This window comes from Schistocerca gregaria, chromosome 2 (genome assembly GCF_023897955.1).
Source record: "Schistocerca gregaria isolate iqSchGreg1 chromosome 2, iqSchGreg1.2, whole genome shotgun sequence".
Taxonomy (NCBI): Eukaryota; Metazoa; Arthropoda; class Insecta; order Orthoptera; family Acrididae; genus Schistocerca; species Schistocerca gregaria.
Genome location: NC_064921.1, coordinates 1017948932 through 1017965202, shown reverse-complemented (window position 1 = coordinate 1017965202; position 16271 = coordinate 1017948932). Strand labels below are relative to the sequence as shown.

At 38.6% G+C, this 16271-nt stretch overlaps 1 protein-coding gene across 1 annotated transcript in view; it reads left to right on the top strand.

Moving 5' to 3' along the window:
- The window catches only part of LOC126335511 (serine protease snake-like), a 317108-nt gene that overhangs the window by 229907 nt on the left and 70930 nt on the right, over positions 1-16271 (top strand). The window contains exon 6 of the mRNA XM_049998866.1: positions 6114-6226. Within this exon, the coding sequence (XP_049854823.1) occupies positions 6114-6226 (113 nt within the window). The remainder of the gene's footprint in view (positions 1-6113; positions 6227-16271) is intronic.

Below are 16271 nucleotides of genomic sequence, written 5' to 3'. Positions count from 1 at the left end.
TACAGAGGCAAAGAAGTTGTTGAAAGACAGGTGAGGTATGAGCGGCGGCAACTTGAAATTAGCGGAGGTTGAGGCCTGGCGGATATTGAGAAGAGAGGATATACTGAAGGGCAAGTTCCCATCTCCGGAGTTCGGATAGATTGGTGTTGGTGGGAAGTATCCAGATAACCCGGACGGTGTAACACTGTGCCAAGATGTGCTGGCCATGCACCAAGGCATGTTTAGCCACACGGTGATCCTCTTTACCAACAAACACTGTGTGCCTGTGTCCATTCATGCGAATGGACAGTTTGTTGCTGGTCATTCCCACATAGAAAGCGTCACAGTGTAGGCAGGTCAGTTGGTAAATCACGTGGGTGCTTTCACACGTGGCTCTGCCTTTGATCGTGTACACCCTCTGGGTTACAGGACTGGAATAGGTGGTGGTGGTAGGGTGCATAGGACAGATTTTACACCAGGGGCAGTTACAAGGGTAGGAGCCAGAGGGTAGGGAAGGTGGTTTGAGATTTCGTAGGGATGAACCAATAGGTTACGAAGGTTAGGTGGATGGCGGAAAGACACTCTTGGTGGAGTGGTGAGGAATTCATGAAGGATGGATCTCATTTCGGGGCAGGATTTTAGGAAGTTGTATCCCTGCTGGAGAGCCACATTCAGAGTCTGATGCAGTCCCGGGAAGTATCCTGTCACAAGTGGGACACTTTTGGGGTTCTTCTGTGAGAGGTTCTGGGTTTGAGGGGATGAGGAAGTGACTCTGGTTGTTTGCTTCTGTACCAGGTTGGGAGGGTAGTTGCGGGATGTAAAAGCTGTTTTCAGGTTGTTGGTGCAATGGTTGAACAGGTGTACACTCGCACACACACACACACGCACATATCCATCCGCACATACACAGACACAAGCAGACTTTTTTTTTCCTTCTTTTTTTTTTTTTTTTGCCTTTACAAATGTCTGCTTGTGTCTGTGTATGTGCGGATGGATATGTGTGTGTGTGCGAGGGTACACCTGTCCTTTTTTCCCCCTAAGGTAAGTCTTTCCACTCCCGGGATTGGAATGACTCCTTACTCTCTCCCTTAAAACCCACATCGTTTCGTCTTTCCCTCTCCTTCCTGAAGAAGCAACCATCGGTTGCGAAAGCTAGTAATTCTGTGTGTGTGTGTTTGTGTGTTTTGTTCATGTGCCTGTCTGCCGGCACTTTCCCGCTTGGTAAGTCTTGGAATCTTTGTTTTTAATATATTTTTCCCATGTGGAAGTTTCTTTCTATTTTATATATATATATATATATATATATATATATTGGATGTTTCTGTATATGTATGGATGGATATGTGTGTGTGTGCGTGCGAGTATATACCTATCCTTTCCTCCCCCTAAGGTAAGTCTTTCCACTCCCGGGATTGGAATGACTCCTTACCCTCTCCCTTAAAACTCACTACCTTCCATCTTTCCTTCTCTCTTTCCTGACGAAGCAACCGCCAGTTGCAAAAGCTCGAAATTTTGTGTGTGTGTTTGTGTGTTTTTTTTTATTGTGCCTATCTACCAGCGCTTTCCCGCTTGGTAAGTCATGGTATCTTTGTTCATATATATATATATATATATATATATATATATATATATATATATATATATATATATATATATATAAAAACAAAGATGATGTGACTTACCAAACAAAAGTGCTGGCAGGTTGATAAACACACAAACAAACACAAACATACACACAAAATTCAATCTTTCGCAACCAACGGTTTCTTCTTTAGGAAAGAGGGAAGGAGAGGGGAAGACGAAAGGATGTGGGTTTTAAGGGAGAGGGTAAGGAGTCATTCCAATCCCGGGAGTGGAAAGACTTACCTTAGGGGGGGAAAAGGACAGGTATACACTCGCACACACACACTTAGCCATCTGCACATACACAGACAGAAGCAGACATAGACCTTTACAAATGTATTGCTGACATTTTGTGCATCCTTCAGTCCCCCCCCCCCCCCCCTCCACCATTTACCTCAAGTGTTATGTTATCCGTGTTTTCCACACCTGCACCTATCCTCTTTTCATTTATGAGAGACCATATGGTCTTTGTGATATTTGTTGACGTTGCTATCTTGTTTTCATAATATGTTGATTTAGTGTTTTATAAGTTTGGTGTATATTTTCTTCTTTTCCCTATATGCATCCCTGTATTCTTGGGTTGGCCTTAACTGACACTTTTCATACATGCTTTTCACCTCTTCCCTCTCCCTTTTTACCTCTACTGTGACCCATTTTTTATTTTTCTTCTTATTTATTTCTCTATGTACCATGAATATGCCACATCTATGTAATGGCCTAATGTTTTGCAGAATGATTCCCATCCTTTATCTACATTTTCTGTTAAGTATACTTCACTAAAGTCTTCGCTTTCCAAGAGCCATTGTAGCCTATCTATGTTTGTTTGCTTTGTCTGTCTAAACTCTTTAAATATTTTTTTCTGGCTTCCCTATGTTGCCTACTAATTCAACAACTGCCCCATAGTGGTCTCCAATAGTTGTGTTTATGACCTGTACTGTCTGCGTGCTCTGTTGCACATTAGTGATCATGTGATCTATTAATGTTTTGGTATTTTTGCAGCGTATTGTGGGACTGTCTACTGCTAAATAAAGTCCATAAGTTTCAATCAGATCTTGAAAACTCCTTGTATAACAGGTGTCTTTGAGTGTGTTAATATTTAGGTCACCAGCTACAATTACATAGGAGAATTTCCTGCTAGCCTTATCCAACAGTACTTCTAACTCTTTTAGAAATCCATTTATCTGTCTGTTTGGTGATCTGTAGATACCTATGATCACACATTTCTCCCCATAATAAGTTGTCTGTATTGCTGCAGCTTCAGACAGCATTTCTGTACAGTTGTCTACTGACCATGGAATAGTACCCTCTATTTTACTGTGTACATAGACTGCAACCCCTCCACCCTTGTGTTCAGATCTACAGAAATTTGCAACTCTATTATATTCCTGTATGTTGTAAACATTTATTTCATTTCCTTTCAGCCCATGTTCTGACATAATAAATGTATGTGGTAACTCCACAGCTACTAGTACTTCTATCTGTTCTAATTTACTGGATGCATACTGTACATTCTGCTGCAAGATTCTTATATCATTAATATTTACGTTGATCTTTTGATTTTCTATGGCACCTTTCTTTTTACCTGCTGGTACAAAAAACCATGGTCCTTGAGATGCTTTTGCTTCTTTGTTCTCTCTCCTCTCCCGTATCTCGCTTGTGGGATGTCTGTCACAGCTTCTTTTTCTTCTGATGGTGACACTGCTTTTCCCTCCTTTTCAGGGTAGAGTGTAGTTTCCTCTTCTGTTCTTTCATCTTGTGGTTGTTTTGAGTCTGGTACTGGATACTGTATTGTATCTTCTATTACTTCACTCATTGACAGTCGTATGGTTCAGTGTACCTGTTCTTGTGTCCTGCTAATTTTTTATAATATTTCTTTGCACAGTACTTGTTTACCATAGTTGTTTCTGTGCAGGCCATGCTTTGTGAAATGTTCTCTCACTGATCTTGTTGCTTCAGTAAATGTAACATTAGAGAAAAAGCTACATACCTTCCTGAATTTTCTGTTTGTGTTGACAATTTCTCTGTTTACACATGAAGCTTCTATCACATCATGTCCATGTGGAATGCTTATGATGTATACATCAGAATGTATACGCTTTCTAACGATTTTCTTGGAGCCCTGGTCACATTTACACTTTTGTTCTTATAAACATCATTTGCTCCTCCAATAATAACACATTTGGAACCATATATCACTGTTGATTCACAGTCTTTTAGAACTTCATTTAGAGGGGCACCCGGACAGGTAAAACCAGTTACTTTTAGTTTATTTTGCATAGTGGCCATAATACCTGCTAAGCCTTCTCCATCGCTAGTTAAAAATATGTTAACATCAACTTTCTTATTTTTCTCCATTGGTGCAAGATTTCGCAAATGTTTAATATTTTCTTGCTTCTTCCAGGTACTTCTTGGAGATGTGAAATCTTTTTTCTTATTTCCCTGGTTGACTGTATCTTCATTTTGTTTCACATGCCATCTTTTTGTAGGTCTAATAAAGGGCTCACTTTCCACTTTTTGTTCATGTTTGAGTTCATTTATTTCTGTCCCCAGATTACTTATATATTGTTTTGCACACAATAAGTCTTGTTATAATGTAGAAACTATGTTTCCTTTGTGTACACTACCATATTTTTGTAAATACACCATTCGCAAACAGCAGTTAGTTAGACCACAGGCGCATTTCGTGTTTCCTTTGTCGAAATGTGAGATACACTTTGAATGAATCCATTTTTGGCACATTGAACATAGTCTAATACCATTTTAAAGTCTTTCACTACAAACAATGCACTTTATATTTGCAATATAGGTGTTTTGCACAGAACCACTTACTAAAACTTCTGTACGAGCTGCCATCTTTTGGAAGCATCTTTCTTTAATAGCAGAACTACTTCGTCACCTACAGCACAGTGGTACTGCAATAACATTCCATGACCTGTTTTGTCGACCTTCATGGCAAGCCATCTTAGGCTCACATTCCAGTGAGGTCATGCCTGCCTACACATGGTGACAGTTTCTACTGCTTTCCTTATTGCTTGCCAAACCCCACCTTGGTCAACAAGGTTGCCAGATCTCTCTATCCAGCTGAGAATGTTGGAGCATTATGGATAGGGCCCTCCAACCGTCTCAAGATTTTGATGATCTAATGCACCATTTGAACGGAATTAGGCGCAATATCCTTCAGGAGGACATCCAATAATCTGTCAACCAATGACAAGCTGAATTACTGCTTGCATAAGGGCCAGAGGTGGACCAATGCACTATTGAGTTGCTCAAATTGTGAAGCTCTTTTACTTTGATAAATCATCCAATACTTCTGAATTGTAATCATTTGTTTGTACATTTACACACATCTACCAATTCCCATCCCATTTGAATAATTTTATTTGTGTGTGTGTGTGTGTGTGTGTGTGTGTGTGTGTGTGTGTGTGTGTGTGTGTGTGTGTGTGTGTGTGTTTATTTGTTTCTAATATGTACTACTTAACAAGAATGATTTCTGACTTCTGTATATGTGAGGATTCCCAGAGGCAACAAAAATGCCTAGAAATTCCAATTTTCCATATTGAGTAATAAAAAACTAACAAGTTTAGAAATGGAAATTTTTGGAGTCAGAAAAATCAGGCCTAAGAAACTGTGGTACTGAATTTTGAAAATGATCATTATTTAAGATTGGAACTGCAGAAGTTTTGAAAATTTGTTCTCCACGTCATTTACATGTATAGTAAATGATCCAAAGAAAATATGTTCATAATAAGTGAATGTGTCACTATCATCAGTAGTCTGAAATCTCTCCAGTGAATAATAAATTTCAATTAAATAAAGCTTGAATAAAAAATTGGCTATTTTATGTGACAATTGTACATTTGTTCTTAACAAAAGAAGACAAAATAAAATAAAAAATGTTGATGTATGAAGTGCTGTAAGAACAGGTAGGAGAGCCCCACACTTCTCCATTAAATAACAAGACTAGCCACCTGATACTCTGCCACTCTGTCTGCACTGTTATCTTGCACACTTAAGATGTCAGCATTCTATTTTGGTGCACTTCATTATAATCCAAGATAAACCAAAACCTAACTTTACTGCCTTACTTGGATTTTAGTCAACTTGTGTATCATCCAAATTTATTATCAATATTATGAAAAGGGTATTTGCTTCTCACCACACAGTGGAGATGCCCAACAAGGCCTTTGTCAAAAATAGAACACACACACACACACACACACACACACACACACACACAAATGCAAACACAACACATTCACACATGAGTTGCATTTGTATGAGTAGGTCCATGTGTGCGTATTGTCAAAGGCCTAGCTGGCTAAAAGTTCACTTTCTGACAGTCGTTTTGTTGTGCCTATCTCTGACAGTATCTCTGCTATATAGTCATTAGCAACTATTCTTTTCATAATATTTTACATTCCATCCTGAATTTTCCATTGTTTAAATTTATTATCACATTTTCATTGATATTGTGTATGCATAACACATTTCTACATCCTCCTTTTCAGAATGTGATGAGTATAAAAGGCCTTTGGACGAGGCAGCTAAAATTCGTTTTCCATTAATTTATCAGTTCATTGTTGGAGGTAAGAAAGCTACTGTTGGAGAGTTTCCTCACATGGTAAATATGTCAGTAGATAATTGTTGCTTTGTATTTTAAATTAACTTTTCTTGCAAAATTGAGAAGGCACAGATTGTCTGATCAGTACTTAATTTCAGGAGGCAGAATTCCTGTGTATTTAAAAGTGTAAACACTAATCATGACTTCCAGAACAATGAGTTCTTTCCACAGATGAAAAAACAGGATAGGCTGGGGAGCAAGCTAGGATTATGTGCCAATTGGCAGTAATGAAATTGTGCTGCTCTGTACAAGTATCAGCTAGTCATTGTATCTTCTCTGTAATTTTATAACTTTCTCAAGCAAACTTTACTTTTGATTAAATTTACTTTGCCAGCCACAGTGGCCGAGCAGTTCTAGGTGCTTTAGTTTGGAACCATGTGGCTGCTATGGTTGCATGTTGGAATCCTGCCTCGGGCATGGGTGTGCGTGGTGTCCTTAGTTTAGTTAGGTTTAAGTAGTTCTAAGTCTAGGGGACTGATGACCTCAGATGTTAAGTCCCACAGTGCTTGGATCCATTTAACCATTTGAAATTTGCATTATTGTTATGTTTATGCAGGAAATAGGAAAACATTCACTATGAATAACTATGACACAGAATATGTTCCATATCTGCACTCAACTCTAGTATTCAACACTGTAATAAGTGAAAATCATAAATTATTACTACACAGAGCCATCACCAGAATTTTGAAGTGAATGATTTTATTAAAATATCAACAACATAAGCACATCTTACCTCAAATGCAATCATTCTTCTCCCAACTACAAAGTGAAAATGAAATGAAAATGATTTTGAAACTCTCAGTAACACATTCAGTTTGGAAAGAATAAGCTAAACACACTATTAGTAATAGAGCATGCTACTAATATTTTTCATTTGTTCATACATGATCTAAGGCATCTGACATGACCACTGAATTGCTTGGTGTAAAAGATGAGCATGTAGTTCTAGGGGTGAACAACACATTTAATTGTAGGACAGCACCACTTCTGAAACCAGTACAAAAATGTAGCACTGCTACTGCAGTACAAGCAACTTGTGGATATGGAGAGGATGAAGCCTGTAGTAATGGATAGGATGTCATAATGTAGTTGGGATGTCCCGGCACTGAGTAGAGTTGCTGATAAGAAGACAATTGAATCTATTTACTGTAAGTTGTCATAGGACAGCTTAGATGCCAAAGAAGTGGGCACTGTTCAGGAGGAAGAGAAAATGAAATCAGTATTTGCAGTGACTTGCACAATCACAATCAAAAGTGTACCTTGAGTCAATGTAAAACAATATATAAATGTAGTAGCAGCAGCAGCTGAATAAGGTAAACAAGGGATTAATCACAGCGACATACATATCTGACACTAGGGTTTCAGCTACAGTGTTAAAGTTGGCTGTAGAAGTAACACATAATAGTCATGTGACTTTTTACAGTTGAGCAGTTGCATGGAGCCATACCACTGTGGCTGCACTTCCCAGTTAGGTAGACCATGGCTATGCCAGATGGTGTACTACCACCAGGTTAGGACAATAGTGTGTGGTTGGCCTTGTGTGGAAGAACATTCTTCCCTTGTAGGACAAAGTCAACACCTTAACACTAGCAGGTTGACATAATTAATTACACAGCACAAATGTCATTGCTATAGGCTCAAGCAATTGCAGTAGATTTTGACTTACCCCAAGATGTCATTTGACTCATAGGCATTGTAGTGTTTAGATAGATGATAATTGCTTTTGGTTTTTTGATAAATAAAAACATATCCGACATAGCTTCCCATGTTCACTGACAACACATCTACATAATGAACTGGCTTCATTGATGTGTGTTCATTTCAGCATACTCAACGAAAATGCTTCCTCTTGTAATGAAGTGTCACTGGTACACAAATGGCTAACTGCCTCATGTACATACTATCTTCACAAAGTCTTCTGACCATGACATTAGTGATTAGATTAGCAGCAGATTAGCACTATATTAGTATAACCACTGCCAAACTTACTCAAATTGTTCTCATGCTGAGATTAAATGTTCACAGTTATGCATAAGTTTTCACAGTTCTGCACAAGTTTTCACATGAATTCATTTTGTATATAATTTATTATTTATGAAATAATGAAATTATTGCTTAGTATGGCAAATTTAAGGAGAGCAGAGTAAGTTTCTCATTACATTCTGTTATTTCATAAACTAAATTTAAAATTTTGATGCTCTCTGACTTAATGTAGGCTAAAGCAGTGTTACTTTTACATTTTTTGCACACTATGACCAATTGCAACTTATGATTTACTCTATGTGTTAGCTGTGCACTGTCACATTATCAAATTTGTATTTCCCTGGTGTTCCCTTGTATACTGGATGATGTGAATATTTTTCTTAAGACATGCATTGTACAGAAAATTTAATTAATAGGAATTTTATATTTTGGCAAGATTCTTGTGTCCTTAAGGTGTAATATGGAATAAAACAATGTGCACTACATCAAGGAACAAGAACAGATTTTGTCAATACACATTTATTCAGAATAATGTGGAACAGACAGCATACACATGGAGATGCACATTTTTACAGTCACAGTGGGCACTGTGTTATCGCCAGTGTTTGAGTCTCATACAGAAGTGTCATCCCAGTTCAAAACTAAGTAATGACTGCAAAAGAAACTAATCATCTGGTATCTAACTCTGAGATGAAAGAATGAACTCCTGAAATATTTTAAGACACAAGATGGTCACATTTGTCATGTAAAATGCTTTAGCACTGAAAGACATTTGAGTGAAGTCCTAATCTGCTGCCTCACTGCTTAGTATGATCTTAGATGATAAACATGCAACATCAGTGATCCTGGAAGTGCAGATGACTCTGGAGGGCCAGGTGATCCTGAAGGTGAAAGGAATACCTACAGTCCCCCTGCGGGTCTGGGGTTTAGAATAGTCCCACGGTATTTCTGCCTGTTGTAAGAGGTGACTAAAAGGAGTTTCACTCATTTCGGCCTTCATGTGATGGTCCCCTGTATGGTTTGACCTCCATTCTTCAAACTTTTCCTGAAGTGTGAGCCAATTGGGGAAGGGCACCTTACATGGTGCATTGTGTCCATTGTGCATTGAGATCTTTAGCCCACTTTCTCATCTTTGCATTGCAGTCCCACCCATTCTCCATCTCTTGGTTGAGAACACCTTCCTGGGTGCAGGCATATTCAGTGTCACTTTCTGCATCGACGATGACCATGGGCTTCTTTGCACCTGATATGCAGTACGGTAGCCAGTCTGTTGTGGTGGGGAAGCCATGTACCCTGTTGGTTGTAGCCCCCTGACCACAAAGAGATCACTCTGCTGACGCCTGCACCGTTAGCTCCCCATGTATGCCAAGGGGCATCCCCCTGGGGCATCGGAACACCTGGCAATGGCCATTCTCCCAGGTGGCTTTAGCTACTGCTGGGTGGCACCCGTGGGGAGGGCCCCTGGTCAGAGTGGATGGCATCAGGACAGATGACATGTGATGAAGCGTAATCCATCATCTCTTGCTGGTGGTGAAATGCCAGCAGTCTCTAAGCGATCACGAGCTCAATCCAATGCACAGAAGTACTACCCCAAATCGTTCCCATCCTGGCAACACCATGGGAGGAACGTCAGGCTAAGGATGGCAGCAGGTCTTATTCGGCCTGATACCTTGTATGTTCGAGAGCTGATGGGCAGTCTTTCGTGATTCATGATGATGAAGCCTCCGTTTATTGTTGAACAATTAGAGGACAAGTTTTGGTAGGTGGAGGGCTTGTCCAAAATGAGATCTGGGTCAGTCTTGATCAAAACAGCATCCTCTGCCCAGTCACGTCTGACAAGCTGGGGGATGTTTCTGTAACCATCACACCCCATAAGAGCTTAAATATGGTCCAGGGTATCATATTTCACACAAGGACATTCTTTTGCAGTTGACGATGAGCTGCATGCCACTTTAGAGTGGTGAGGTGTACATTTTGTCTGGCATGACTGAGGTTATAATCAGGTTGCCACCAGTGCCTTCTTCTCGGCCTTTGAGGATGATACATTGCATGAGAAGGTCAAAGTGATGGTGTACCACTGCACTGTAAAGCCCTATATCCCTCCTCCAGTGCAGTACTTTAAGTGCTGGAAGTTCTGCCATATGTCTTCTCGCTGTACTTCCAGTGTCACATGCCGAGGTTGTGGATGCATAACAGATCCCAATCTTCCACGTGCCCCGCCTTCCATCAGTGTCTACTGTGGAGAGCGCCATTGGCCTTGCACACCAGACTACAGGATCCTTCAGGATCCTGGACCAACTGACCTACAGTAGGCCTAAGAGAAAATTTGAAAGCCTGCATATGATGTCATCTTACACCACCACTACAACAGTTCTGGCACCATCAGTTCCACCAACCCGTCACCTCTCAGAGCTAGAAGACTACACCTGGTGGGGGGCATTTCCCTCCCTGTTGCTTCTGCACCACCTACTTTGGGAGCAACACCCCCCCCCCCCCACCCCACCCCCACCCCCAACCATCGGGGACATCTGCCCCACTTCTAAGCTGAGGAAGCGTAAATCTTCTTCAACCTCTCTCACTAGAAATGGGTCCCTTGGGTCACTCCCTTCCTAGGTTTCTGGTAGTGGGAAAGATGACACCTGCCAGAGGCTGAAGAACCCAAAAGCAGCTGGTCATAGGGCTTCATGCTCATCCTCGGCCCCAGAGACTGAGCAAGTAAAGTCCATCCAATCAGGAAAATCCAAAGAGCAGTGAGAGAAATCAAAAAAGAAAACCCCTAAGACCAAGGAAATTGCAGAAGCACCCACACGACTGCTACCTACAAGTTGCCTGCAGTTTTTTCTCTAATGAATTAAGCACATTTTCACTGTAAGTATAGATAGCCCACTCAATATTAGAACCCTTTAGAAATCCGAACTGTGACTTTGACAGTATGTTATTTGAGATAAGATGGTTATATAGCCGGTTGTACATTACTTTTTCTAAAATTTTTGAGAATGCTGGCAAAAGTGAAATTGGACGGAAATTTGATATTATTTATCTCCCTTCTTAAACAGTGGTTTAACTTCAGCATGTTTCAACCATTCAGGAAATATTCCACTGATAAACGACTGATTACACAGATAGCTTAATATGTTACATAACTCTGAATCACATTCTTTAATTAACTTTGTTGATATTTCATCATGCCCATTGGATGTTTCTGATTTTAAAGATTTTATGATGGACATTATTTCTGCTGGGGTAGTGAGGGTCAAATTCATATTATGGAAGTTACATGAAATGTCTGGTCTGAGGTATTCCATAGCAGCATCTACAGAACCTGACAACCCCATCTTTTCAGTAACAGTTATAAAATGTTTGTTAAAAAGTTCTGCAACACTACACACATCTGTCACTGACGTATCACTTACTCTTAATGCTATTTGTCCCTCTTCATGTCTGGTTCTACCAGTCTCCTCCTTCACTATATCCCACATTGTCTTTATTTTGTTTCGGATATGACTATCTTTTCCTTGTAATGTATTTGCTTTGATGTCCATATCACAATCTTTAATATTTTGCAGTATTTCTTGCAATGTGCTATAGCATCAACAACAGAACTGCATGTCATGGTCTGAGAGGCCACTGACTATTGATTTTGTAGTATGATTCTGTTCTTTGGTCTTTTCTATAAAGATATTATCAGTGGCTGCTTGTCAGCAATTGGCTACCCTAGTGGGGAACTTTACAGTGGGAATTAAGTTGAATGATAGTGTTACTAACTCAATAATTTCTTGTTGGGAGAGTCTTTAAGGAAATCCACAGTGAAATAACCAGGAACCACTATTTCTTTGTTTTTGGTTGTTAAATGGGCCAATACAGCTTCAAGGTGGTTTATGAACAGATTAAAGTTACCTGCAGGTGCTCGATATACACTTAATATTATGAAAAATTTTTTGTGAAATTCTACTTTAGTGCAATGGTGGAAATAAAAGGTTCGCGAAATTTTCACTCTGTAAATTATGCTGATAACAAAAATGTTCCATGTGATGAATGTGTAAAAGTTAGTTTAGAAAATCCTGGAATGTGCCACCGTTGTTACTTGAAAGTTAAAAATGCCAACAAAATCGTAACTAGGTTAAAATCGAGAAGCAAAACAGTCACAGATGCAAACACGCGAGTTATTCATCCTTGTGACCAATGTGTCAATTATCACCGCATGTTAAAGGTAAAAAGCAGTGAAATCAACAAACTACAAAAGTTAGTCACCGCCTTAAGAAGTCAATTGCAAGAATTGCGAGAGAAACAAGTAATCCATGGGACATGTGAAGACCATAACCTTAAGCAACCTGCCAACTGCAATGTAACCAATGATCAGAAGAACAGAGTCCACATAGGGAAAAAGAGTTCAAAATCTAACCTGAGAATAAGTCTTGCACAAAACGTCATTTCCGAAGCTAAGACCACAAATATTATAACATAAAAGGTTCACTTTATTCAAGCAGTAAAGAACAGTCAGTATTGTGTAGTAAAAACTGTCCAGATAACGTTATGTCAATAAATAGCATCACCCAAAAATGCCCATCTGTTTCAAACAATAAAAAATATACAGAAACATGCATTTTGGGTACCGCTATGATAAACATTGCAGAACAAAACAATATAGACCAGCTGAGACTGTGCAAAAAAGATCGACAGGCTCTTATACTCGCCGACAGTCACAGTCGTCAAATTGCAGAAAGAGTGTCAAGCCTTTTACCAAGCTACAATGTCATGGGTTTCGTGAAACCAGGAGCTCTCTTTCGGAAGTAACAAAACCAATTGAAAACTCTTGTAAAAACTTTGGACCATCAGACTACATGGTAATTTTTGGAGGTGCGAACGATGTTGCAAGGGATCAAGCCAACGAAATAAAAATAGCTCTTAAATGTGTACTGCAGCAGACAGTCCACATGAATGTGTTAGTTTTAACCAAATACAGAGGCATGACCTACCTTCCTTGTTATGTGTGAATCAATTAGTGATTAAGATAAACTCTGACATAAAGGATGTTCGTGGAAAATTTGAGCATGCAAATGTAATAGATGTAAACACTCTTGAAAAATCCATGCACACCAGACACAGACTTCATCTGAACTATGCTGGTAAACAATACATAACAGACAAAATATATAATTTTGTAAAGCAATACACTAGAAAACTTACCAGTGTGTTGGATAATTGCCTCATAACAGGCAATGAAAGCTCAAAAAACAAAGCAGAACATGTTAAAGGGGTCCAAATTGACTCACAAGGAAGGATGAAACCCAAGGGAATAACGAATAACACAAAAATGGTCCAAAGCACATTAGATAAATGGCTGAGAAGAAACACACACATAGGGACAAGTGGACGTTTTTTAGAGTATCTGAGGGTGCCACAGGGGAATGTGTTACAGAACAAACTTATACATATACTTTAAAAGTCATTCACCAAAATGTACAGTCCCTACCAAACAAAGTTGATGAAATAAATGTGCTTTTTAGGAATGAGTGGAAGGAGGTATCAGTTTTATGTTTTTGTGAGCACTGGCTAGAGAAGGACCATTTACAGTATTCAAACATAATCGGTTTCACTCTGGCAAACTACTTTTGCAGATCAATATCAAAGCTTGGAGGAAGCTGCATTTAGGTAAAAGAAAACATAGACTATAAGATAATAGACTGAGTAAATCACTTAGGAAGCAAAAAACACTTTGAAGCCTCAGCTATTGAAATAACACCAGGAATAACTATAATAATGTGTGTTTACAGATCACCCAACAGCAATGTAAACATTTTCTTTAAAAAACTTGACCTTGCACTAGGGAAACTTAAAAATACTTGCAAAACTATAGTTCTGTGTGGCAATTTTAATATTGACGTCTTAACACACAGCCACCAAAGAGAAAAATTCCTTAATATTATTCAAGAATATATCCTGTGCACAAAAATAAACTCCCCTACACACATAACAAAAACTAGTGCTACGCTTATTGATCAGATCTTTGTAAACACTGACATGCACACTTCAGAAAACTTTAATACTGGCTACAGTGACCACAATGCACAGCCACTTGCCATATGTGGAAGTGTAGATTTGTCTAGGAATAGAAGTGTTATCTACAGGAGAAAATTCAGCATGCAAAATATTGAGCACTTCAAATATATGCTAAGTATCCACTCACAGAATAAAATCTACAACAGTTACAACACAGATGAAAAGCTGGATAATTTCATGGAAATTTACAGACATTGTTTCGAAAATTGCATTTCCAAAAAAGAAAATAATTTGTAAAGGGCCCAGCAAACCCAAAACTTGGATTACATCAAGGATCAAAGTATAATGTAGAAGAAAATGAGAACTTTTTGCACTATCAAAAACAGATAGCAGCCCTGAATTTGCTCACTACTTCAAAAAATACAAGTTAACTCTGAGTCGTGTAATAAGGGAAGCAAAATTAATGGAAAATGACAAACTTATTATGGAATCATCAACCAAAGCTAAGACAATGTGGAATACGGTACAGAGACTTACTGGAAAGGTAGAAACACACAAAAATATTGTATTGTCACAGGCGGGCAGCAAGATCACTGATCCAAAATTAATTGCTAACCACTTCAATACTTACTACACCAATATTGCTCGTGAGTTACTGAAGGAACAAATGGGAAAAACATCAAACAAAATATTACTGGAAATTTCTAGAAATAGTGTAACAAATACATCCATGTTCCTTCAACCAATAAGTAGGGAAGAACTGTTAAACAGCATAAAGTCATTAAAAAATAAATATTCAGCTGGAGTCAACGATGTGCTAGACTATATTATAAAATTATCAGCTGAACAGATACTTGTACCACTGCTAGATATATGCAATTCTTCACTATCATGTGGTATTTTCCCACAACAGTTAAAAATTGCAAATGTTGTACCCCTTTACAAAAAGGGTGATCGGCAGCAGATGGTCAACTATAGGCCTGTGTCACTCCTATTAGGTTTTTCAAAAATCATTGAAAAACTAGTTCTGCTACAACTAACTGATTTCTTTAACAAAAAAAATATGATTTCAGGATGTCAGCATGGCGTCAGGCCTCAGAGCAGTACTGAAACATCCACTTTTAGTCTCATAAATCCTATTTTAAATTCAGTGGATAGTCACAAAAATGTTTCGGGGATTTTCCTGGATCTAACAAAAGCATTTGATCTAATATACCATGAAATTCTCCTAAGAAAGTTAAAGTGGTATGGTGTAAGAGGCCTGCCACAAGAGTGGCTGAAATCCTACCTATAAAATCGCTCTCAGATAACAAAGGTAAAACACATGGGAAAAAACTAACTCCAAGCTTATCAATTGAAACCTTCCACATTAACCTATGGTGTACCACAAGTCTCAATTTTAGGTCCCTTTCTCTTCTTAATTTTCATAAATGACTTCCCCCTACATATTCAGCACTCCGAACCAGTGCTATTTGCAGATGACACAAACATATTAATTAAAGGTGAAAATGAAACGGCTCTAAGTTTAAATGATAAAGTCACAAGTGAAAATGTCACAGGGTGGTTTATGAGGAAAATATTACTGATAAATCCTCAAAAAACAGTTGTCTTACACTTCCATACACAACAAAATAAAAACCCATCAAAACCAAACGTCTATGGAAAACCAAAGAATTAACTGTGTTACTGAAACAAAATTTCTTGGCATCTACTTGCAAGACAATCTTAAATGCAATTCCCAAATCACATTATTAAATTCTAAACTATCGAAAATGACTTATGCGATCAGGATTATATGGAACAACACAAGTCCTGAAGCAGTTAGAGCGGTGTATTACACTTGCTTACACTCCCTATTGGGGTATGGCATCATATTCTGGGGAAATTCTCCTCATAGCATAAGCACATTCCGGAACCAAAAAAAGAGAAAAATGCTAACAGCCAAAAATCATGCAAACCATTCTTTAAAGAACTGGGGATTCTACCCCTACCATGTATACTATATACTAGAAGTTGTAATGTTCCTAAAAAAAGAATGCTAAAAAATGGAAATGTATTT